This window comes from Ziziphus jujuba, chromosome 1 (assembly GCF_031755915.1).
Source record: "Ziziphus jujuba cultivar Dongzao chromosome 1, ASM3175591v1".
Classification (NCBI taxonomy): Eukaryota; Viridiplantae; Streptophyta; class Magnoliopsida; order Rosales; family Rhamnaceae; genus Ziziphus; species Ziziphus jujuba.
Window position 1 is genome coordinate 28,525,734 of NC_083379.1, and position 23,404 is coordinate 28,549,137.

Consider the following 23,404-nt stretch of genomic DNA (forward strand, 5'->3'; position numbering starts at 1 on the left):
TCTTTTGATAATTATTTCATATCTTGTGTATTATATCTTCTACTCGACGGTAATGATTTATTAGCAAGTTTTTTTTTTAAAGAATTTAATCCCAAATGAAAAGAGGCTTTCTGGAGTTGATTTTAAATCTTTAGTTTACATCTCATTTTATGAAATGTTCAAATGATTTTGAAAAGAAAAACAAATATATATCACTTTCTCTTTTCTTTTAACTGGTTATTGATTTTAAAAGTTAATACATTTTTTGTTAAATTCATCTTCATCTTGTATAATATTTGTCTCCACTCTCAATTTTTTTACCCCAATATTAATTTAAATAATCTATTAGAAATTGATTTTCCAAGTGGAGGAAATTAGTTTTCAATAAGAGTAAATATTTTTCGACAATTTCCGTTTGGAGGAAATTTTTTCCAACAGGATAAAAAACATTTTCTCTTGGAGGAAATTTTTTTCGACAGGCTGAAAATTATCCAGAAAATTCAATTGACCTCTATATAAGGTATTTCCAACTGGAGGAAAATGTTTCCGACATGAGGAAAATTTTTTCTCTTGGAGGAAAATTTTTCTGATAAGCAGAAAAATTTACAAAAGCTGCAATTGAGCTATATGTAAGATGTTTATGCATAATGGAATTCTAATACATAAATATAGCACATTTTCTATAAGGTAAATTAGTTATTCTTACAGCAATAACACATCGTGCACCCTAAAAAAAGAAAAAATTTCTTGCATCTCATCATCTCTTACTCTTTTTTCTTGTATTTTCTGGAATCTTACTGCCCAATAAAACCTAAGCAATCATCATGATAAGTCACAAAATATGATACATGTTAGAATTGTGTTTAAGCAAATATCATTTTGAAATTAAGTTTCCGAATTGCCATATTATAAGCGTGGTTAGAGAGGGAGAAGAAGAAGCAGAAATAAAAGCAATAAATATAATTTGACATTTGCCCGATTCTTTTGGGAACTATTGCTAGACTTTCTATCCTACAACTCTTTTTGAAACCAAGGCTGGGGGAAAAAAAAATAGCAATTAAATCTGATTCAATTGGTAAATGAGCTTTAATATTGTTTATGAAAAATATAAATCAAAAGATTTATATAAATCCAGAAAAAAAAAAGTTCACTTCTTGCAATATAGCACCTAATTGCTTACATAAAAATAAAAAAATAAATTGCATTTAGTCGAGCCAATAATCTAAGCTTATATCAGTACTCAATAATTTAAGTATTTATGTAAATCATCCATCTTGTACTGAAATCCCATCTAGACTTTACAGCCAAAACCACCTCACAGAAGAAATGATGCTGGTTTTCATCATTTGGGATCTTGGAAGTAACTTCCTTGTCCTGATGCAGTCAATGCACCAACTAAAGTCCACTCCTTGTATAATTTCTTCAACGTACCTTCTTTTGCCATGAAAACTATGGTGAATACAACCTAAAAAGCATATAAAGGGATGCAGATTCAATCATCAAGAATTAGAAGCAGAAAATTAAACATATTGAAACGCAATAAAAGATTTATTTTCAATCAAGTTTCTAGTTTTTTTTCCCTTTTATAGTTTCCACTTGTCATTTTCAATCAACATAAAAGAAAAAAAAAAACTTATTTTGATTTCTCCATAAAAGGAGAATGAAGAAAATAGTGACTTACCATACAAAGGGAGAGAAAGCAGGGCATTGCACAATCATGTACTGTCCACTTTTGTACTTAAACTGAGGTGGCTTAGACATATGCAATGTGAGAACATTTTCAGGATAAATAGCAACCTAAGATTATAGAACTAAACGGGGTAAAAAAATGTTAGAATTCAAACTATGATAGTACCAAAATTTTAGGAATAGAATATTCACCCAAAAAAACAAAAAATTTCGGAATAGAATATGCATCCCACGTGTAAGGAATTGCTGCATCCTATATGAATTCCATAGCACTCCATACAAGTTCTGCAATTATAGCTCAAGAAATCTTTTCAAAATTAGGAGAGAAATATTCATTGTTCATCCATTGGTCAGAAATTTTTTCAACATCTTAACCTATTGTAGTTAGAAATTCTAAAGATCTTGCAAGTTTGCTTATCCAACAGTGAAGCCACTTAAAAGAAACTGAAAATTATCAAAAAGAAAAAAGAACAACCTATGGCTGCGGCGACGAGTAGCTCCTAGTGGGATGACGGTGGTGCGAGGACAATGACGACGAATGGGAGGTCGGAATAGGGTCACCGATGGTATGAGAAGGCTTTGCCTTTGAGTGTCCCTCCTTTGCCTCTGGATGGCTCTCAATCGAATGATTCTTGATGGGACAACGATGGGCGAGGACAAGCCGGTGAATGAGAAGAGAATTTTGGTCACAATGGAGCCGATGATGGTGTTTTTTTGAAAGAGAAAATAAAAAGCAAACCCTAATTGCCTGGTGGAAGGGAAAGTAGAGGGAAAAAAAAAAACAAAAAAAAAAAAACCAAAAGCAATAAAAAAAAACAAGAAAACAAAAGTGTTTTGGTAGACATAAAAGCAAAAATAAAAAAGGAAAAGAAAAAAAAATAATAAGAGAAAGATATATTGGTCTGAACGTGTAAAAAGTTGATTAGATTTAAAAAAAAATAAAAATTTTATCATTTTTCAAATTTTGACTTGTACGGTGGTTACTTTTCCAAAAAAACCCATGGGCAAGACCCGTTGGACTTGGATTGGACCTTCACTTTTATTTGTTATTGGCCTGGTCCAGGCCTGCCATTTCTTTCATCTCAAGCTATTGAATATAATTCTAAGGTCCAATCTAAGCCACCCTTCAGTAATCAGTGGACGCCGTACCAGTGTCTGAAAAGCAGCGAGTTAACGCAAACTCGCTCCGGCGAGCCCCATTTCTTCGCTTCTTCACAGCTCGTCATGCAAATCCAACGGTAGCTTCCTGTTCATGACCGTTTAGGTATGAAGTTTTTCTTTCGTCTGATAAAAGTTGGGCAGCTCATGCTTGATCTGGGTTTTGATCAAGCTTGCTTGTATATGTTTGTTAATGGGTTTGAACAACATGATTATTTAGCATAAACCCAGCTTTTGATTCGGTTAAAATTGAAATGTTTTGCATGTTTTAGAAAGTTTTTATTTTTTATTGAATGGGTTGGATTTATTAGTTTGATAGAGCTATTCTGTGCAATTTTTTGCAATGCCTTTTAACTGTTTGATTATTTATGTGAATGAAATATTTTTCACGTCCAACTGCCGCTATATAGGAGAAATTCTATCTCTTTTTTTTTTTTTTTAACAGGGGCTTGTGTTTTAGCCAGTGTTATTGTTTCTCTTTCCAGATAGAGGGCTATGAAAAAGATTGTTTATGGGGTTAAGGGTTCACAAGATTGGGACTGTTTTTTGTTAATTTACATTTATACTAGTTAACAATTCTGCGACGTGATGGAATATAGTAATCTTGGAAGAGAATTGATTTAGCACTTCAGCGTGCAGACATCTTAAGCTTATATTCCTGTGCCAAGTGTGTCATTTTAAACATACAAATAAATGTTTTACGAAAATTTGTTCTTGTGTAGGTTACTTTCTTTATTGTCATTATGTTTGACTGCATAGATCTTATATATGCATGAAATGCATAGCAGGAGGGAAAGGACGAAAGAGAGCTTGAGGAACTATAAAAATGGTGGTTTCGAGTTCGAATCCTCATAACAAGGAGATTGCCATCAGAAGGAGGATTGCCAGCATGTAACCTCGGTCTCCTTGTATCTTTTTCTCCCTGTACGCCTATATGTGATACTGCAAGTCCTTTAATTTTATGATTTTTATATTTGTAATTTGGGACCCCAGTAGCAGCATCTTAATGCCTTCCAGCCCTGCAGAAAAGAAAACAAGGTCTCATCATTCTAAAGATTGAGAGATTTCAAGTTGATTTTAGTCATATACTAAGGGTTCAAAACTTCCTATATATTATATAGAATGGCTAATTTATTTTGTTATATCATCATGTATGTAACAAGAAGAATATTTTCAAATAGATTTTGGAAAGAGAATGATTTACTGGGAAGATAACTTATTGTTGTATTGTTTTATAGTTTCAATAAACGAGAGGACGATTTTCCATCACTGAGAGAATACAATGACTACTTGGAGGAGGTGGAGGACATGAGTAGGTTCTGTGTTTTTCATTGGTTTTGTTAATGTAGAGTTATTGTTATAATTATAATTTATTATTTATTTTTTAAGAAAATTTGTTCTGTTGCAGCATTTAATCTGATTGAAGGTATAGACGTCCCTGCTATTGAAGCAAAAATTGCCAAATACCAGGAAGAAAATGCTGAACAAATAATGATTAATCGAGCCCGGAAGGTACTTGTGAAGTAATTCTTTTATTTACTTAGTTTCTAAAGTCTGTCATTTTATTCCCAGTTTAGAAGGCTTGCTCACATCACGACAAACTAAATGGGATATGAGTTCCTAATATCGAACAGGCCGAAGAGTTAGCCGCGGCTCTAGCAGCATGCAAGGGACATACTGCACAATCTGATAATGATGGGGTGAGAATGAAATTATGAATTATCATTTCTGTCTTGAATTGGTGATTTTGGTTCAATTTCTATTTGACTTAAAAGATTGATATCAGTTGGTAGTCTTTCCTTCTTTTTCTTGTTTAACCTTAGCTGGCAGAATCTCATACTCATTAGTTGTGTAAAATCATTTGGAATCACGGATGTCAAATCCAAATTGTTTCACTAATCAAATTATAGTTTCTCTTAATTGTGTATTGTGAGGTATGCAAATATCTAAAAGTCAACTGAGTATAAAAGATTTGTGCATTCAATATGCTAATAATAAGTTGATGAGAGAGTGACAAGCAAAGCAACATAAAAATCAACAAAACAACTATTTGTCCTGCCTAGAAAGATTTATGCAAATAACAAATTGCATCAAACTCATTTTTGTACAGAAATGTTATAGGAAAGTTAAAATTAAATTTAAGTTCTCTGCAAGAATAATTGGCAACCCAGCGAGTAAAGCATGACCTGAAAAAGATGCGAATTCGACATTTCATAGAATAGTGTTGCATATCTTTTCTCATTACTGAATAAATATACAAAGAAACATGTTATAGATATGTGCCTTTTTAGGTCACTAAAACCTGATATGATCCATTAGTTGACAAAGATGGGCACCCAAAGCACAAGTTATTTTTCTGTATGGAAATTTCAGAAATATCGTTGTGCGAACATTTTCAGTCTTTTGCCCATGATCTGAATTGAAGGAACATCAGTAGTATAAAGTATCATACTGAGGTTTCTTTCATCCATCCTAGCTGTTGCATGATGTTTTTGAAGTCATTTGTTAGTTTGCTCTTATTTATACTTCTAGCTATTTTTTTGGGACTTATCTTGTAATGGGTGTATTTTTATGGAATACCCAGAAGGGGATCGAACTCTTTTCTGACTAGTATCCGATTCCTATTTGAGACAGGTACTGGGCCAAAGTTCTCAAGCTGGATTTAGTATGGGTGTGCAAGGCCAATATGCTCCTACAGTTGCAGGAGGACAACCACGACCGACTGGCATGGCCCCACAACCAATACCCCTTGGAGGGGGACCTGATATGCAAGGTTATGATGAAGAGGAAATGATGAAGCTCCGAGCAGAGAGAGGTGGAAGAGCAGGAGGTTGGAGTGTAGAATTAAGCAGGAAGAGGGCTATTGAAGAAGCCTTCAGTAGCATTTGGATATATTAGCACGCCATTTTTCAGGATCTTTCTTATTAGACACATGGTTTCTCATGAAAGGGAGAGCTGGAGAGAACACAATGTTTTCTATTTTACCTAAATTATTACAAATGTGTAGAGATTATAGTATGTATGAGAAATGATTTATTTCTTGTTGTCATATCTCAATTGTTTTTGGGTTAATTTTTGTTTTCATATATATATCGGAGAATTCTACGGTGTGGACAGTTCGCATGCAGATTCCATCCGAAGCTGATGCTTTCATCCAAAAAGCGTCAGCTTTGGTTGCGTCCGCATGTGGACCGTCCGCACCGTGGAAAGACTGTATATATATATATATATATATTTGTTTGGACATCAAGAAATTGTACATTGCATATTACATTTCATTTTATTTTTTGGTAAATTACATTGGACATTTAGAAGCATTTTACATTGTATATGTTTTAGCTTATCTACTATATAAATATGCATGCGAGCATGTGTGTGTGTGTGTGTTGGGGGGGTGTGGTGGGGGGCCCGGCTCGCGCGCGCGCATACAATGTCTATATATATACATGTCTCTTTTTAAATGTTCATGCTTTTGGTAATTCCGTATGGGTAAAGGCCAGAGTTGTCTCATCCATGTCTCTTTTTAAATGTTCATGCTTTTGGTAATTCCTCTTGTTGAAGCTCCATTTAACATTAGAATAATAGCGAGACATGTATAAAGCTAACCATTTAACATTAAGAAAATATATAAAACAATAAATATCCAATTAAAAATACCATATTCCATTGGAACTTAAAAACCTTGATTTCTTGTAAGATGCCGAGTTATAAAGTAACATCTATATATACGTGGTCAACATCGTTTATGGATGAGATTAGGATGATCGTTTTTGAGTTTTCAATTTTTGTTTTTGATTAATAAAAACATATTTGTCAAATGTTATTGTAGTTGTTCATCTTGTATAAATTCAAAAATTTCACTTTTTACTATAAAATATGAATATCTACGACTATATTTGTTAATCATTACTCTGATCTTGAAAGGCAACAGAATAAGATTGAAATTCCGTGATGATATCCATACTAATGTATTCAAAAATAAAAAGGAAGATAACTAATAGGATGATGAAATGGTCAAAAACAGGGGATGGCACAATCTTTTAATTCCCAAGATAAATTTGATATGGGAATAAAAATCTGAGGTCCCATTTGCATATAATTGAATATTTTATCGTTATTCTTTCTAGACGCTCACAGTATCTAAGCTGAAAGGGAAGTTATAATTTACCAATAAATAAATAAATAAATTATAAATAAACAAATAAAGAGGAACATATAATAAAAGAATCAAAAGCAGGAATCAAAAATATCAAATGATAGCGCTTACTTTCCTCCACTGCTTCTACTTCATTATCTTGAAGGAATGCCAACTCCTCCCAACACCCAGACCAAGAACACTCGCCCACACACTCCTCTCGTGGGTTTTGTATTTTCACTTCAACAGGATAGTTCCCAAGTTGAATTCCCACTTCATCTTCCTCTTACTTTTACAAATTCCAAAATCAGTTGATTACATACAGCAATATTGCTTCTGGGTTTTATGGCTTCTCTCAAAATTTCCATTTGTTTGGATGCATTTGATTCAAAAAGGTCCAGTTCCAAGGTAAGCTCTCGCTATCTTCATGTGACTAGAGCTTGTATAGTGAATTCTCTGAACAGGGTCAGTCACGCTTCACGGTTCCGTTCTGAATTGTCTGACATTTCGGAGCTGAATCTAATTAATGATGAGACCACTTTGTCTAGGAATAATGATTTAGTACATGAGAGTCTTGTTGAGCAAAACAGAAACTTTAGACGCCAAGAAGAGAACAGGTTTTGTAGTGTAAAGAAAGAGGCTAAAAGAGATGTGGGTTCGAAATTTAGTTTGAAAAGGAATAAGTGGGAAAGGGAATTAGAGGTTTTGTTTGTAAATGATGGTGAAATGGATGTTAATTACTCTGTTATTGGGTCTGACTTGAGCTTGGAGCATTGTAATGCTATCTTGAAGCGGCTTGAAAGGTTTAGTGATAGCAAAGCTCTCAAATTCTTTCAGTGGATGAGAAGTAGCGGAAAGTTACTGGGCAATGTGAGTGCTTATAATTTAGTTTTTCGAGTGCTGGGCCGACGAGAAGATTGGGATGAAGCTGAGAGGATGTTTAGGGAAGTGAGTACTGATTTGAGTTGCGAGCTGAATTATCAGATTTTTAACACCCTTATTTATGCATGTTGTAAATTTAGGCGTGTTGAGTTGGGAGCCAAGTGGTTTAGGATGATGCTGGAACATGGGGTTGAGCCAAATATTGCAACGTTTGGTATGCTTATGGGACTTTATCAGAAGGGTTGGAATGTTGAGGAAGCAGAGTTTACTTTTTCCCAAATGAGGAATTTTGGAATTGTTTGTCATTCTGCATACTCAGCGATGATAACCATTTATACCCGTTTGAATTTATATGAAAAAGCAGAAGAGGTTATAGACTTCATGAGAGAAGATAAAGTGATAATGAATTTGGATAATCAGTTGGTAATGCTCAATGCTTATTGCCAGCAGGGCAAATTAGATGAGGCTGAACTTGTATTGGTCTCAATGCAAAAAGATGGTTTTGCACCCAATATTGTTGCATACAACACATTGATAACTGGGTATGGGAAGGCATCCAAGATGGATGCTGCTCAACGGCTATTTGCATGCATTGAGAATGTTGGTTTGGAACCTGATGAAGCAACTTACCGCTCCATGGTTGAAGGTTGGGGTCGAGCCAACAATTATAAAGAGGCATTTGGGTTCTATCAGAAGCTCAAGCAGTTAGGATACAAGCCTAACTCATCCAACCTGTACACACTCATAAACTTGCAAGCCAAACATGAGGATGAGGAGGGTGCTATCAACACTCTTGATGATATGCGGATGATTGGATGCCAGTATTCCTCCATTCTTGGAACTCTTCTGCAAGCATACGAGAGGGCTGGAAGGATTGATAAAGTTCCTTTCCTTTTGAAGGGTTCTTTTTATCAGCACATTCTTGTCAACCAGAATTCTTGCTCCATTCTTGTCATGGCTTATGTGAAACACTGCTTGGTGGATGAAGCTATCAAAGTGATGAGGGACAAAGAATGGAAGGATCCACATTTTGAGGACAACTTATATCATTTATTAATTTGCTCATGTAAAGAGTTGGGTTATCTTGAAAATGCTGTAAAAGTATACTCTCATATGCCAAAATATACCGACAAGCCAAACATGCACATTACGTGCACAATGATTGACATTTATAGTGTCATGGGTCTATTCAAAGAAGCAGAGAAACTATATCTGGAGTTGAAATCTTCGGGAATTGCCTTGGACATGATTGGCTTTAGCATTGTTCTAAGAATGTATGTAAAAGCAGGATCTTTGAATGATGCTTGTGCAGTTCTAGATGCAATGGACAAACAAAAGGGTATTGCTCCAGACATTTATCTGTTCCGCGACATGCTCCGTATATATCAACGGTGTGCTATGCATGATAAGTTATCAGATCTGTACTATAAAATTTTGAAGAGTGGAGTGGATTGGGATCAGGAAATGTACAATTGTGTCATAAACTGCTGTGCTCATGCTTTGCCAATTGATGAGATTTCCAGGCTTTTTGATGCGATGATTCAACGTGGTTTTGTTCCTAATACAATTACCTTCAATGTCATGCTTGATCTTTATGGAAAATCCAAGCTTTTCAAGAAGGCTAGGAAGTTGTTCTGTATGGCGCAAAAATGGGGCTTGGATGATGTGATCTCTTACAATACTATGATAGCTGCGTATGGGCGAAATAAAGAGTTTGAACAGATGTCCTCAACAGTTCAAACAATGCAATTTAAAGGATTTTCAGTTTCCCTTGAGGCATACAATTCTATGTTGGATGCTTATGGGAAAGAGAACCAAATGGAGAATTTTAGAAATGTCTTGCGGAAAATGAAGGAGTCAAGTTGTACTTCTGACCATTACACGTACAATATTATGATCAATATTTATGGACAACAAGGATGGATTGATGAAGTTGCTGGCATTCTCACAGAATTGAAAGAAAGCGGACTCAAACCTGATCTTTTTAGCTATAACACCTTGATTAAAGCATATGGAGTTGCAGGAATGGTTGAAGATGCCGTATGTCTAGTCAAGGAAATGAGAGAAAATGGCATTGAACCTGATAGAATAACCTATGTTAATCTGATTAATGCATTGAGGAAGAATGATGAATTTCTAGAGGCAGTTAAGTGGTCCTTATGGATGAAGCAGATGGGAATGTAGACTTTGCAAGGCCGACACTCATTATTTCTGCCTTTTCACTTTCGAGCCTTGCCACATAAATTCAGCCTGACTTCAGATTTTTCACTTTCGAGCCTTGCCACATAAATTCAGCCTGACTTCAGATTTGTCTCCATCTCTTCATGGTAAACTTATATGATTATCTACTATCTTTCGCATCTTGTTAGGCATGTCAAACTGCCTTTGGTGGTTTAATTCATGGAGAAGTCAAATGGTAAACTATAATACCAGTTTTGTTCAATCAAAGGGTCACATAGTTGAGAGATCAACTTTGTAGACTTATTGAGGAAGGGCATTTTAGGAGTTTTAGAAGATGAAAATGCAAAAACATGTGAGCACGTGCTTTTAAATAGCAGAAACCATCTTTGTCCACACTTTCAAACAAATTACAGGAATACTTTCTTTTACTTTGATATATTGATGCACAAAGCTAAATCAGATTTTCCTTTAATCTTGAATTTGTATCTCTGTCCATTGTGAATATTATAGTGTATCCTATTTCACTTCTATACTGTACAGGCTGAATGGTTCTGCTATTTCTTTCAAAGATAGACCTCTCATTTTCCAATGCTGGTAAGTCTCTGAGTCCACATGTTCTGGACAATCAAGTAAACCCGCAGTTCTGGAAATTAGTTGGTAATTATTTAATGGTGGATAGAGGATCATGAAGGATTATCTGGTGAAATTCAAAGAGAAACACTGGAAGTTTTGCTTATTGAAGAGTGGTACCAAAGGTGAAGCTCTCGCGAGTCAATTTGCAGACACTAAAATGCCAAACCAAGGAGAGTCTTCCTGCAATTTCGTTTGCAAGTAAATAATATCGGGACACTTACCTTCTATGTTCATCACAACTCAATGTGTTGAAAAGATTCCAGTCCTGTTTGTGTTTTCCTGCTAAAGTGTGGTAACCTATTGTAGGAGCATTATTACATTTCCTTGTTGAGTTGGAATGTTGTTTATTTTTGTATGAATATTTATGCTTACAAAAGTAAAATTCGTTGCTCTTTTCACGTTCAGTAGAAAATATTGCTATGTTCTGCTTGACAATCAATAAATTACCGTGGTTTACAGTTTATAATGTTTTTCTGCCCGTCTTTTTATTTTTTCTCAAATCATATTCCACCTGAGGTTTTATCAAAAAGATTCAGCAAAGTTCATATGCAGTTAAAAGTCAAAGTAACAGATAGCAAATAATAATAATAATAACAATCATAATAAAAAAAAATACCAGTACCATGCTCTCACTCTCCATATCTGGTTTCATTTTGTTTGGTTTCTTTATGTAATATGCAAGAAGGAAAAAATCTCCTTCATCTTACCCATTTTGCCCAAAGATATGAGTACAGATTATTGTTTCAGCTTATATACACGTATCACAGTAATGATCTACTCTTCTTTCTGTTGTACAACATTCGAAGACATCGGGTTAACAGAATACAAAAATACATAAATAATTACCCCATCTTGTCTTTGTGTTGTAGTCTTTTAAATTAGCTCTCCCACAGCCCAAACGCGCCTCAAGGAGTTTGCATCTGCCCCTAATATCTGGCATCCAGAAAAGCACTCTTCATTAGAACTTTCTATTCCAAATTTCTGAAGGGAAAGTTCCTTTACTGTACATGGTCTAAGAAAGTGAGCTTGTAGTTATCCTCCAGTCTAGAATCATATAATAGACTACTGTGGATGATCTTCACAGCCCCACCAGGATCAAATTTGTGGGAAGAACCACGAGTATCCAAGTTTTCAGTCCTTCAAGCCTCCACGAGGTCAATCCGTGGTGTCTGTTTCCACTTCAACTTCTAGTCCATTTATCAAGATGAACTCTTCCTCACTTGTAATCTCGATTGTTTTAGGGAGTAAGAAATGGACGACAATATATCTAGCTACAGAGATTCTGGTCCCATTGTTAAGGATTAGTTGAAGAAGTACGGAGACTCGAGAACCTCATGCAAGTCAAAGTCACCTCTCTCAGGAAGGGGAGGAAACTTCAATGCTGGGTATGATGCCTCAAAACCTTCCAACAACTGGGATCAATCACAGTTATGATTATTAGAACGTTAGGTAAAAAACCCAAAAAGGAGATTAATGGAGACCACTTTTCTTTTGATGGAGTGGGAGAAAGTTCTACATTTTAACTTTATCTCTTAAAGTTTCATATAGAAATTTGGAGTTGGAAGCAATTTCACTATGAGACCTAATATTACTCTAGAGAAAATTAGCCATAACATACTCACGTTCTCAAGTATTGGCATGCTATACAGCTCCACAAATTTTTCTCGAAGTATCTGATTCATTTGGTCCACGTCACATGCATGTGTCCAGAATGAGTCATGCACTCCTGCAAGCATATTTCAAAAATATAAATTCATTAAAACAACCGGAGATAGAGTAAGTGATATGGATTGAAGAAGTGTCTAATCATAGCAAGAAATATAGCATGAAGGAACCAGGGCCTTGCAAGGCATTTTGAGTGCACATATAAAAAAAGATGCTAAGATTTTCAATAGGTTTTCCTTGCTTGATGAAAACAATCGGTGTAACTTGTATATTAATTAGTGTTACTGACAGAAAAAACATATGCAATGCTGTTAACTAGTATAATCATGAAACACAGTTTAATAATGCTTTAAAACAAGCAAACAGATAAAATTAGTTAGTCATTGTTTCACTTCATGTCAAAACTTAAAAAATAATAATAATAACAATAAATAAATAAAAATAAATAACAAATAGAAGATGTTTCCTTCTCTACTTCAGTAATATAGAGAAAAAGGAAAATAAATATAGTCTCAACTTTCGATTTTATTATACTTTTAGCATTGGTTTTGCTTTTAATCCATAAAAATTAAACCATGTCCATTCTCAGCTTGTTCCCATTGAAGTTCTTATTGAATATCTCAATCTCCATCTAGTAGCAGAGACAAACCTGCAAATCGTAAGCCAGCATCCCTACAGGCAAGAGCAGTCATCATCATGTGTGAACCGTCAAGTGAGTGAACAAAATTTGGAGGAAATGCAGTTCTCTGTCTTCTAACATCTACCTGTGATTAGAATTATGGAAAGTTCTATTGATTACATAAATTATATAAAGGGAAACAGATAATCCACCAAACTTAAATAACTTAGCCTCACATCAAGTAAACATACCGAATCACCCTCTCTTTGCAAGGCCAAAACCTGAAGAGTTGTTCTTATCTGCAGCCAAAAGGTGCAGTAATTCATTGTTAGTAAATTATAGAGAAGAAACATACTATACTAATACCAAAATAAAGTTTTAGCTCCATGCAAGGGGTTTGTAAATCCAGAAATCAGAAAAAGTCATTGGGCGATGACCATCATTACTATTATTGCTATTTTGTATTTCCAGAAATCTTTTTGATGGATCTTGGCAAAGCAGGGATGGCACAAGGAAGAGCAACATTTTTATCAATGGATAGCCTTAAAAACACAGAACCTCAAATAAATTGCTTGGATACATAATAAAAGATGAGTTGAATAGGAAACTTGTGGTGCTGTCATGTGCTCTACTTATATTAAATACAAATTTACCATAAATAATTCTTTGGTAGCAATAAAATTTTTTTGTTCAAAAGGCTTTAAAGACAAAGATGCACTTCCATCTGGAATAACAATGTTTGTTGGTTTCTTGAAGAAAATTTGTCTGAGTGAAGAAATCAAGGATTCCAATATGTTCCAATTCAATTAGTGACCTCTCAAAAACTGTACCCAAAGGAGTTTTATTTATTTATTTTTGGTTATTGTTATTATTATTATTTTTTTCCATTTCCTATTCCATATAATGAGATCATTAATTAGTAACATGACATAAATATTATTTTATGGTTCAAAAACAGTTTGCATATCATCTATCAGAATATCTAGTTGTAAACAGTTTAATCTCAAACTGAGTTATTCTTTTCATTATTAGAAAATTTAATCTTCAGCAAACTGCCAGACTTACAAGATGCCTCTCAGTTTTACAGTAGGGTTGCACAACAGGAAGACCCAGAGGAGTGATCCACCGGACGGGTCGGTTTTCTGATGCAATTACCTGCAAAACTTATAACATTCCAATCAAAATTGGAAAAAAAAATTCTCCCAGCTGTACCAATACTGTCCCTGTAATTCAATGTCCAAACAGTAGAAAAAAGGCATACCTTAGCACAATCACCAAGCCAGCTCATTATTGCACGTGCAGCTTCGAATATCTCTCCAAGGGCAGCCAATGTCACCTACGTATGGATTAGTAATTCAAATTTTAAAAAATAAATTCACAGAGACCTACTAATATCTGAGAGACATAACAGGAGGTAATGATGAAATTGAACAGAAACACATGTATCTATGCATTCATTTGTGCATCTACAAACAAAATTATAATCAAATTCACAACTAAAATCTAAGACAATGTACGCATGAAAGTGAGTTTTGGTGTGACTGCAAAGCATATCACTATGTGTAAGCAAATATTTTGAAATTTTGCAGTCTGCATATCAACAACATGATAACCAACTAAGTATAAATATAAGACAGTATATTATTGGACTGAATTGCATATCCAAAAAATTTGCCACATATTTTTATAAATGATGAAACTCTAAGAAAATCTCCGCTCTAAATGGTTGACCTCTTGACATAATAAAATTCGAACTTAAGGCATTTATTATGTTATTGATCTGCAATCCATCAAGCATTATGTACCACTAGGGAGGTAGTTGATTACTTTAGCAGCATAGCAGGATGCAGAGAACAGCACTCTATCATCAGTAATGACACCCTTTTCCTCTAATCTTCTTTTTATCTGTTCACGTGCACCAACATATGTAACACCATATACAGAAGTCATCACTGTCTGTTTCACCAATTTCCTATCAACCTGAAACTTCCAAAACCTTAAGTAGTCAGTGTTGTTTGCATATATGTAAGTAGCTTATGTATCGAAATATGAATATAAAACGTTTTCAGCAGAAACCACAGTAAAGTATTAAATTTCATCTTCTATCATGTTGCAACTGAATTCCAAAAGAACTGAGAAAGACTAACCTGATTGATTAAGACCTTTGCTAATAAAGCATTTGGGTTGGAATCTGGGTCCTTGTTACTGTCTCTTATCATAATATCGTGAACCCTGCCAATACAACATTATATCTGTTAAGCCAATGTAATTAAGTAAATAGCGAAGAGGAACTGATGAAACGCAAAGTAAAGGATCATGAAGTAAGTTGTTAAACTCTTAAGATGTTAAACGAAAGGCAGTATAGTGTTTCTTAAGCCACATTTAAGTGCGGAGAGAGGAAAGCAAAATATCTTAGGATTCATAAATTGAATATGAATACACCAGGCACATCACATATGGATCATAACTCAATAACCTAAATCTTTTAGTCAAAATTGCTCCTTTCTTACCATTCCTTTACATTGGCCTGTGACTAATGATCTTCTGCCTTGACTTATATCAGAATCCTCTTATGGAGATAATATAGATGCAGTTATAACCTTTAACATATCTAAAAAAGAATTCATGCTCTCATATAAGAGCAGCCACAAATTTGCGCTCCTGAGCCTGAGACCTTTCCCCAATATATACAGTCATTTATTTATTTTTACATTACAAATATTCTAAACATGCTACTTAGTTTTATTTCTTTTGAAGTGACATTTCCATGCACAATCTTCGTGTAACACTTGTCATGTATATGAATTTCTCGAACACACACCCAAGCTGTCAAAATTCCATTTACTTCATTCCAATTTCATGTCTCATAAAATTATGATTTCACACATAATTCTGGGCACAGATGAGATGACAAAAAGTTTTTATAGCTGTATCCATTCATACTCCAAAATTAGCATGTTGTACCTTTCGAAATATGAGGATTTAGTTACCAAACACAGATTAGACTAAAAATAATAATTCTGCTAATTCTTATATACCTCCTAGCAATTTCTGAGTAGACATCAGCAGGTTTATCTCCAGCAACTAAGTTGACTGCAGCTGCTTCCAGCTGAGAGAAGGCACATATCACAGATAAAAAGTAAGAAAATATATGCAATCCATGTCAATCAGAAAAGCAAATTGTTTTCCATGACTTTATATAAAAATAAACTTTATAATATTTAGTCCCTGAACTATATCCATAGTTGCACTTTGGTCTCTGAAATTTTTTTTAAATTTTTTTGGCACTTTGGTCTTTGAACTTCAGTTTTTGGTGCACTGCAGTCCTTAAACTATTTTTTGTCTACTTTTTAGCAGTCTACTTGATGCAACATGCAGGAGTCATGTGGGGTTGTCCGATATTGTAATTTTGTTTGTTTTCTCATTATAGTAAGTGTACAGCATGCCTCAAAACTACTAAAATTTATACTAAAAATAGTCTTAAGGACCAAAGTGCACTAAATAATGAAGTTTATGGACCAACATGCCAAAGAATAAAGTTCAAGGGCCAAACTGACTAGCCCTAATATAAATGAAGTCATTTAATAATTTGATGAGAAAAATGCACAGGAACAACTTTAGAACATCAATATATGACAAGTCCTAGTTATCCTATTTTTCCAATATATAACTTTATTCAATACAGATGAGGAGTTGATAAGGTTTTCAACATAAATTCTAGCCCATCTGCATTGGGCAGCACTTATGCATATAGCCTTGTTGGTTAAAAGAAAGAACACCAGCAATATGGCCAATAAATCACTGCTGAGAATAATGTAAACAGTATGGTTGCTATTGATTAGCAGTAAACAGTAAAAGTGAAGAAATTATGTACACACCAAGAAATAAAAGTCAATGTCAATAAATGTATAGTTCTAAGGCATCATTACTGAACAGTAATGTAGAGTGGACCAAGGCAACTTTTAGAGGCATCAAAAATACAAATGGTAAAATGTAAACAAATACAGTCTCAGAAAGCAATTCTACATCCTTTTTTTTTTTTTTTTTTTTTTTGATAATTATAATTTATACACATTGGAAGTGCAAAATTTGATTATTTTCAACTACAATTTATGATCATGTTGAAGCATCGAAAAGCGTATCTATAACGTAACATTGTTATAATTGAAAAGCAATTTACAAATAAAGTTTTCCCCAATCCAAGTCACAACCTTAAGGGAAAATTTTTCAAGGACATATTTAAAGGCCCATTCAACATTAAAAAAAAAAAAAAAATTAATCACATCCAGGGTACATATGAAGAAGAATACACCATCCAGGAAAGATTATACAATATCTATTAGGATAAAGAAAGCATACACTGTCTCTTCCCAAGGCTGCGTAGTGCTGCAAGCCATTGCATGAACCATCCTATAAATTTTGAAGCTTTGTTATTAAAAAAAAAAAAAAAAAGAGCTTCAAAAAACAAATTAAGATGAAGATGGCTTTAGATTCAGGATATACAAGAAAAATGATCAGGAATAGGCAGCAGAAATAAATGAATTCTCCCTCATGATCTACTAGCATCGTAGAGCTAATTCAAGGTTATCTCACCAAAGTGGTGCTCAAAATTGTAGTAACTCTTTTGATTCCAGTGACAAGCAAAAAAATAAAATGCATTAGTCCCATTCTACACGCTCATGTTTAACCCAAAAAAATAAAAAATAAAATAAAATTTTGCAGTGAAGTCTGACCATCCTCCAGTCACCAATATGGCAATGGAACATGCAATGACTAAAGTTGCCATAATTATCTGCTGTTCTCTAAAAGAAAAAAAAAAAAAAAATAGTAATAGAAACAGACTAGTAACGAAGGATCAAAATTTCAAAGCCTGTCATGTAATAAGAAAAATAAAAAACAGGACATGTACATCACAGCTCCCATTGTCAAATGAATGCAACTAACTTCCCTTAAGACCTGAAGCTCTCAACTGTAACAAGAACTAGCATAGAGGATATATATAAACCAAAGAAGAGTATCAAATGCAGCAGGAAAAAGACATATTCCATTTATCTTAGATTAGCCAAAAGATAAATGGGATAAATAATATATAAGGAAAAAAGAAAGTTGTCTCAGGAAACTTGCACAAACTCCCCTTCAACTAGTCAAAGACAGGATGCATTTACCTGATGAATTGGCAAGTGAGAAATGACAGTCAGTGGTGATGAGCTATTTAAAGCTTCTGAAAGACTCATACAAGCAGCTAAGCACTGAAAAGGATCTTCAGCTGTTAGCCACCAACGATTTCCATTAACAGGGTTGTTTGCTGAATCAAATATCTCATTTATATGGTTATCTACAAATGCTAGTCGGCCATCGTAAGAAAGCTTTTCAACTCCTCCTGCATACAAGTTTGCTAAATGTATTTTCAGCCAGTGTAACCCAGATTTCCCTAATGGGCGTCCTTCAGCAAATTCAAGGATTCCTCGACAGAGATCAGAACTCAAATGATTCAAATGCGGATGCATGGGATATGCTCTCCCTCGGAAATCAAGATTATGAGGATAATAAAAGCCTTCCTCATCTTTCATTTTTCGAGCCACCTGTTTCAGAATCATTTTCTCAATGTCTGAAGTCATAAGTGAATCTTAAAGATGACATGGCACCAATTTAACCTCCAAAGGTCACTGTTATTAGTTCCTGGACATCTTTATGCACTGTAGTTCACAATGTCATATTGAATTTTAAGTCACAAATTGACCCATGAGAGGACAATTGGCATAAAACATGAGGCAAGAATGTGAATTGACTAATATGGTGACAGAAAACATCCTAGTCTTACAGTGGGAGTTATTTGCACATATTTCTCAACACTGCAGGATGATGCCATATAATATCAAATAAGATGAAGATCTTACAGAGAGTTTAAGTTCAGTGTCGCATCTTTGAGAATGCCTCTCTTGGTTTAACTTCTTTGCTTTTCTCAGACTCCATCTCCATTTCTGAATTTCTGTTAAGTCCTCTGAAGTTGGTTTCTCTGGTAATGGAACCTAAAAGGGCATATATTTCATATAAGAAATATGTGAACATGAAAATGCTAAAAGAGGAAACATTAGGCTCCATGAGTTTTCTGATAATAGAGCCCCGTTCAACTGAATCAGACATTTCAGAGGCAAATTGTTCTTCGAACTTCCATAGATCATTCAATCAAGTCAGTTTTGATATTGAAAAGAATCACTAGAGTACCCAAAAAAAAAAAAAAAAAATGTTTCTCAAATATGAAAGATTAGTATGTGCTCACATCTTCACGATCAACTAGACCCGCAATGTTGCCACCTCTCGCCCAAATGCTTTCCACCACATTAAGTACTCTTCTATTTACCCTCCACTTGGTGTTTCCAAGCATATCTAGGGCCTGAGCATGTGTCATTTCAGAGAAACATCAGGGCAACTATTCCTAATGGATATGAACGAACTCAAACTTAAAGAAGCATTAGCAATTTCATCCAAACTATCATCTGAGCATTTGGACAACAATGTCAGGTCTAAATATTGATATTATGTGCTAGAGACAACATCCCAGAAAACACAAAATTGGAAGCATTAATATAAACCTAAAACCAGACAAGGTTGCCTAAATCTCCATCCACAACCTATTACTATAGGAAAATATGAGGATATTCACAGAAGGGCACTTCAATAATTCACCTCATATACTTTCTGCATCTGCTTCCCAGGAACTGTATGAATTGCATTTTGCTGCTTCCTAGATCCATGTGTACGCATGACATAAGAAGGTAGGAAGAGGTGCCCACCCCTGTCATATCTGGTAAGAGTTTCAACAAGATATCAAAACTGAGTTTCAATAACATTTAAAACGAAATTTAACCGAGATAACTTATATAATAACTTTTTCTTTTGGGGTGGGGGTGATAAAAATTGACAGCACAGCATGTTATTTTGCAAAACCTTGCCAAGTCCTTTGAAGAGAGAAATGAACATCAGTTTCTATCAAGATCATACCCTTTCCATTTTCTTGGAGGTACCAACATTGGCACATAAGGAATCAACATATGCTTAGCCTGCATATAAACAAGGACATCAATGATAATTATAGAGTTAGGGATTAAGTAGGCATATACTATACTTTTAGATGTCATATGCTAACAAATATGTGTGCAATGATTGATAATATTATTGTTAATGATAACAAATTAGTTTTGATGGTAGAAACAATTTTATCATATAGAAGATGAACTTTTCTACAAAGAATGCTCAATTGATTCCTTTGTATTCTTGGTAGGACAAGACCAAAAAAGGAAAAAAAAAAAAAAAAAAAAAAAAAAAAAAAAGGAAAACAAAAACAAAATTCAAAATCAACTTAGCTACATATATATGTTTGATGCAATATTTAACAAACTAAGAAAGCATAACATTTTCAGATATTTTATCATAACTCGGTCTGGTAGTCCAAATTTTAGGTGGATCCATTGGAATGCACTAACTTTAAATTACAAGGTGAGAATGCATTTGCCTTTTTATACTGCAAGTGCTGTAAAAAGATAATTCAAAAAGAAAAAAAGAAATATTAACTCACAGTTCCATCAAGTCCTGTAAGAAGTAGGGGATCACATTCTATAACTCCATAATTCTTCACAAGCTTCAGCCTACAAAGACCATAGAAGTTTAATAACTACAATGGAAAAATATCTTAGAATAGCATTTTTAGTTTTATCTAACAAGCTTCGCCCACATAGCGATGCATATAACTTAAATAATTCTAAAATCCAGATATTTCAATTAGTTGAATGTAGCATATACCAAAAGAAATGCCTAAACCAAACAGAAGCATCTGGCATAAATTAAGCTCATTACTCTACAACATTACCACCTAAAATATGCTCAACAATCAATAATCTAGAAGGTATTCTGGTAGAACATGTTATACAGGTAAAAAATCCAAACCAAATTATGCTGACGGAAATAAAACTGAAATTAGAGCAAATAATTATTATCTAAAAAGCCATGGCCTCACCCTGGATTCTTCATTATAGGTTTAAATCTATGCCTAAATGCAGGTCTAACATCAGGTGGACTGTCTGCTGACTGGTCAAGTGGAGGTTGTATATAAGCTGTTTCAGTTAATAATTCAATCAGTCGACTTCCCAGCTGCAAAATTACAGAAAATGATTTAAAGCTTTCACAATCCGGAACACAATAAAAAAGAAGACATTGTAAACGTTCTGATCCGTTGGCCATTTCAAAAGGAACAAAATGTTAATGAGTCACAAACCTTAGCTTGTGTATCTCGACCCCAAGGCTTAAACTCTTCTTTTCTCAATAGCTTTTGCACCTCACTCAGTCTCTTCCTTCTAACTAAGCCATTGATTCGTTTCCTTAGCATCTCCTTCTCCTTGCTCAGACCCTCGTCATTTTCGGCCAAAGTCTTCTTTCTCTGGTAATTTTTAGTTTTCTCCAAGAAACTATGAATTCTCACCTGATAGAGAGAAAGAAAATGAAAATGATATAAAGTCCTTCATCCTAAGTCAGCGATACTGATAGAAAGGAAAACCAAAAACTCTCCCTTGACATCACTGCATTGATCTAAGGAACCAAAAATTAAAAAAAGAAGAAGGAATGTATATACTAAAAGAGGCAATTGCATGAAAAGGACAAACAAATAGACTGAGCTTTCACTAACAAGGTTACTAGTGTATACAATCGATTCTGTCAAATCTCAACCGAGCAGAGACAGAAAGCATTTACCAACAAGCCAAAAGTTTCAAGCAACTTGTTTGACCAATAAAGTTATCTCATTGGTTAGTCCTAACAAGTTAAATCATTTAAAAGATCATAGGAGTCACAAACAGAAGATAAAGGCAGATTTCAAGGATTCATGGAATTAGAACAACTTCCAAGTTCCAAGAAAATTCCAACTTGAAAAGACCAACACTCACCTCCTGCTCTATAGCCATACCAATCTGAACAGCAGCCTGAACAACCTGAACGCAGCCGTCGTGATTGCCCACCATCACCAACCCCATCATCTTATGCATTACTATAAGTGCCATCTTCTCTGCAGGCAACAAATCAATGTGCGGCGCAAATGCAGCCTTCTGCTTCTTCGTCTGCTGAACCCTCTGCTCCTTCTCTATAGCCTCCCTTAACGGCTCAAACCAACCCAAAAACAGCAACTTTACATGTGGCAAGTTGGGAGCTAACTTTTTCTCGCGCATTTCCTTTTCCAACTCCTTGTACTCCTCCACCGTCCTCTCCCACGCCTCAGTCTCTGCTTTAATCTGCCTTCTCCTCAGCAGGTTATATTTTCTCCTCTCAATCTCCTTGAACTCCAATTTCAATTCTTGTTGGGTCCTTTTATATATTCCCTTCAAGAAAAGAGAAGCAATCCATGGTGGGTCTTGGATAAAGATCCTAGAAGGGGACTCCTGAGGCATAACGCGGCCAATTTCGTTAATGGGTATCTGGAAATTCACGGAATTCTCAAGGTTTTCGACGAGATTGTCTTGGATTGAGTCTGACAGAGGGTGGAAGTGAATTGGGTCGGAAGGGAGTTTAAGGGTGAGTGGGAAAGGAGTAGAAGAAGAAAGTGAAGGTTTGAAGAGGCTGTGAGAGGTTGAGCTGAAGAGAAAGTGAAGGTTGGCTTTAGGGGGATTGTTCTTCCTCCATGTGGAATTGGAGATTTGAGCTTGAGGAGGACTTGGATAGAAGGAGGCCGCGGAAGTCATTGGGTTGGAGAAAAAAGACGCTGAAGTGAACGAAGGAAGAAAAGGAAACAGACAAAGAAGCCGGGGATGGTGTGAGGACTGAGGAAGAGGATGGAAACCTCGCTTAAACCTCTTTTTTCTCTCTCTGCTTCTCGCCAATTTGAAGATATTTTTATTCCGAGGTGTTTTATATTTTCAAGAGGGAAAAGCTGTAAAATAGCTTTAAAATATTAAATATATATATTTTTTTTTATAGTATACGAAAAATGGAAGCGAACAAAAAGATTAAGATTAAAAAAAAAAAAAAAAAAAAAAAAAAAAAACAACAACAACAGCAGCAGCAAAAAATAAAAACAGTTTAAACTGAAAATCATTATAATAATAAGCGATCTTTACAAAATAAATCATAGTAAAGCTTAATTTTTTTTTTCCTACTAATTTATTTTAACGAGTAAACACTCGAAAGTTTTTTTTTTTCTTTCTAATTTTTTTTAATTTTTTGTTATTTTTTTGAGTCTTGTAATTTATTTTTTTGGATAAACTAAGTCTTGTAATTGAACGGTCTATTATTAATTTTTTTTTTCTTATACACTTTGAATACAATATTCTATCATAAATTTTTATAAGCTGTAGTTTGTTTTTTTTTCTTTTTTTTTTGGCCCTTTTTCCTTTTTATAAATAGAAACTTTGGTTTGTTTCTTTACATTGGTGTTGTTCATATTAATTTTATTTTTAATACAAACTAATAGTTATTTTATT

General features: G+C 34.5%; 3 protein-coding genes and 1 long non-coding RNA gene across 8 annotated transcripts; 2 read left to right on the plus strand and 2 right to left on the minus strand.

Moving 5' to 3' along the window:
* Positions 1 to 1,030: 1,030 nt before the first annotated feature.
* LOC132800221 (uncharacterized) lies at positions 1,031 to 2,423 on the minus strand. Its single transcript, XR_009635108.1, has 3 exons — positions 2,144 to 2,423; positions 1,661 to 1,790; positions 1,031 to 1,444 (listed from the first exon to the last, which is right to left on the minus strand). It is a non-coding gene; the product is annotated as an uncharacterized LOC132800221 (long non-coding RNA).
* A 344-nt stretch (positions 2,424 to 2,767) lies between these two features.
* Positions 2,768 to 5,875, plus strand: LOC125418142 (uncharacterized). 2 transcript variants are annotated; one of them, XM_048468779.2, is made up of 6 exons: positions 2,768 to 2,932; positions 3,612 to 3,717; positions 4,065 to 4,138; positions 4,235 to 4,338; positions 4,461 to 4,526; positions 5,461 to 5,875. In XM_048468779.2, exons 2-6 carry the CDS (start codon positions 3,653 to 3,655, stop codon positions 5,722 to 5,724), a joined length of 573 nt encoding a protein of 190 aa, XP_048324736.1. In that variant the 5' UTR covers positions 2,768 to 2,932; positions 3,612 to 3,652; the 3' UTR covers positions 5,725 to 5,875. The 2 variants fall into 2 exon arrangements, with proteins under 2 accessions (XP_048324736.1, XP_048324730.1); XM_048468773.2 differs by having other exon boundaries at positions 2,770 to 2,932; positions 3,615 to 3,717.
* A 1,168-nt stretch (positions 5,876 to 7,043) lies between these two features.
* LOC107426116 (pentatricopeptide repeat-containing protein At4g30825, chloroplastic) lies at positions 7,044 to 11,069 on the plus strand. Its single transcript, XM_016036219.4, has 2 exons — positions 7,044 to 10,170; positions 10,565 to 11,069. The coding sequence occupies exon 1, from the start codon at positions 7,307 to 7,309 to the stop codon at positions 10,025 to 10,027; it is 2,721 nt and encodes a 906-aa protein (XP_015891705.3). The 5' UTR covers positions 7,044 to 7,306; the 3' UTR covers positions 10,028 to 10,170; positions 10,565 to 11,069.
* Positions 11,070 to 11,236: 167 nt separating this feature from the next.
* LOC107426138 (DNA-directed RNA polymerase 3, chloroplastic) lies at positions 11,237 to 22,823 on the minus strand. 4 transcript variants are annotated; one of them, XM_048467570.2, is made up of 19 exons: positions 21,878 to 22,822; positions 21,214 to 21,417; positions 20,956 to 21,089; positions 20,518 to 20,587; positions 19,944 to 20,002; positions 19,629 to 19,746; positions 19,222 to 19,335; positions 18,839 to 18,970; positions 18,107 to 18,523; positions 17,301 to 17,351; positions 15,980 to 16,050; positions 15,089 to 15,173; positions 14,769 to 14,921; positions 14,203 to 14,277; positions 14,007 to 14,096; positions 13,178 to 13,240; positions 12,972 to 13,086; positions 12,280 to 12,383; positions 11,237 to 12,069 (listed from the first exon to the last, which is right to left on the minus strand). In XM_048467570.2, the coding sequence occupies exons 1-19, from the start codon at positions 22,664 to 22,666 to the stop codon at positions 11,959 to 11,961; spliced, it is 2,955 nt and encodes a 984-aa protein (XP_048323527.2). In that variant the 5' UTR covers positions 22,667 to 22,822; the 3' UTR covers positions 11,237 to 11,958. The 4 variants fall into 4 exon arrangements, 3 of the variants coding, with proteins under 3 accessions (XP_048323527.2, XP_048323528.2, XP_048323529.2); XM_048467571.2 differs by having other exon boundaries at positions 13,193 to 13,240; positions 21,878 to 22,820; XR_007238940.2 differs by lacking the exons at positions 11,237 to 12,069; positions 12,280 to 12,383; positions 12,972 to 13,086 and having other exon boundaries at positions 13,193 to 13,240; positions 14,747 to 14,921; positions 21,878 to 22,823.
* Positions 22,824 to 23,404: the final 581 nt, after the last annotated feature.

Excerpts from the sequence above, each read along its gene's own strand:
- LOC107426116 (XM_016036219.4), top strand. The coding sequence starts at position 7,307 with ATGGCTTCTCTCAAAATTTCCATTTGTTTGGATGCATTTGATTCAAAA.
- LOC125418142 (XM_048468779.2), top strand. The coding sequence starts at position 3,653 with ATGGTGGTTTCGAGTTCGAATCCTCATAACAAGGAGATTGCCATCAGA. Across the intron at positions 3,718-4,064 it reads AGAAGGAGGATTGCCAGCAT|TTTCAATAAACGAGAGGACG; the intron begins GTAACCTCGGTC and ends ATTGTTTTATAG. Across the intron at positions 4,139-4,234 it reads GGAGGAGGTGGAGGACATGA|CATTTAATCTGATTGAAGGT; the intron begins GTAGGTTCTGTG and ends GTTCTGTTGCAG.
- LOC107426138 (XM_048467570.2), bottom strand. The coding sequence starts at position 22,666 with ATGACTTCCGCGGCCTCCTTCTATCCAAGTCCTCCTCAAGCTCAAATC. Across the intron at positions 19,336-19,628 it reads AGATGCAGAAAGTATATGAG|GCCCTAGATATGCTTGGAAA; the intron begins GTGAATTATTGA and ends ACACATGCTCAG. Across the intron at positions 13,241-14,006 it reads GTAAAACTGAGAGGCATCTT|ATAAGAACAACTCTTCAGGT; the intron begins GTAAGTCTGGCA and ends TTTTGGCTGCAG.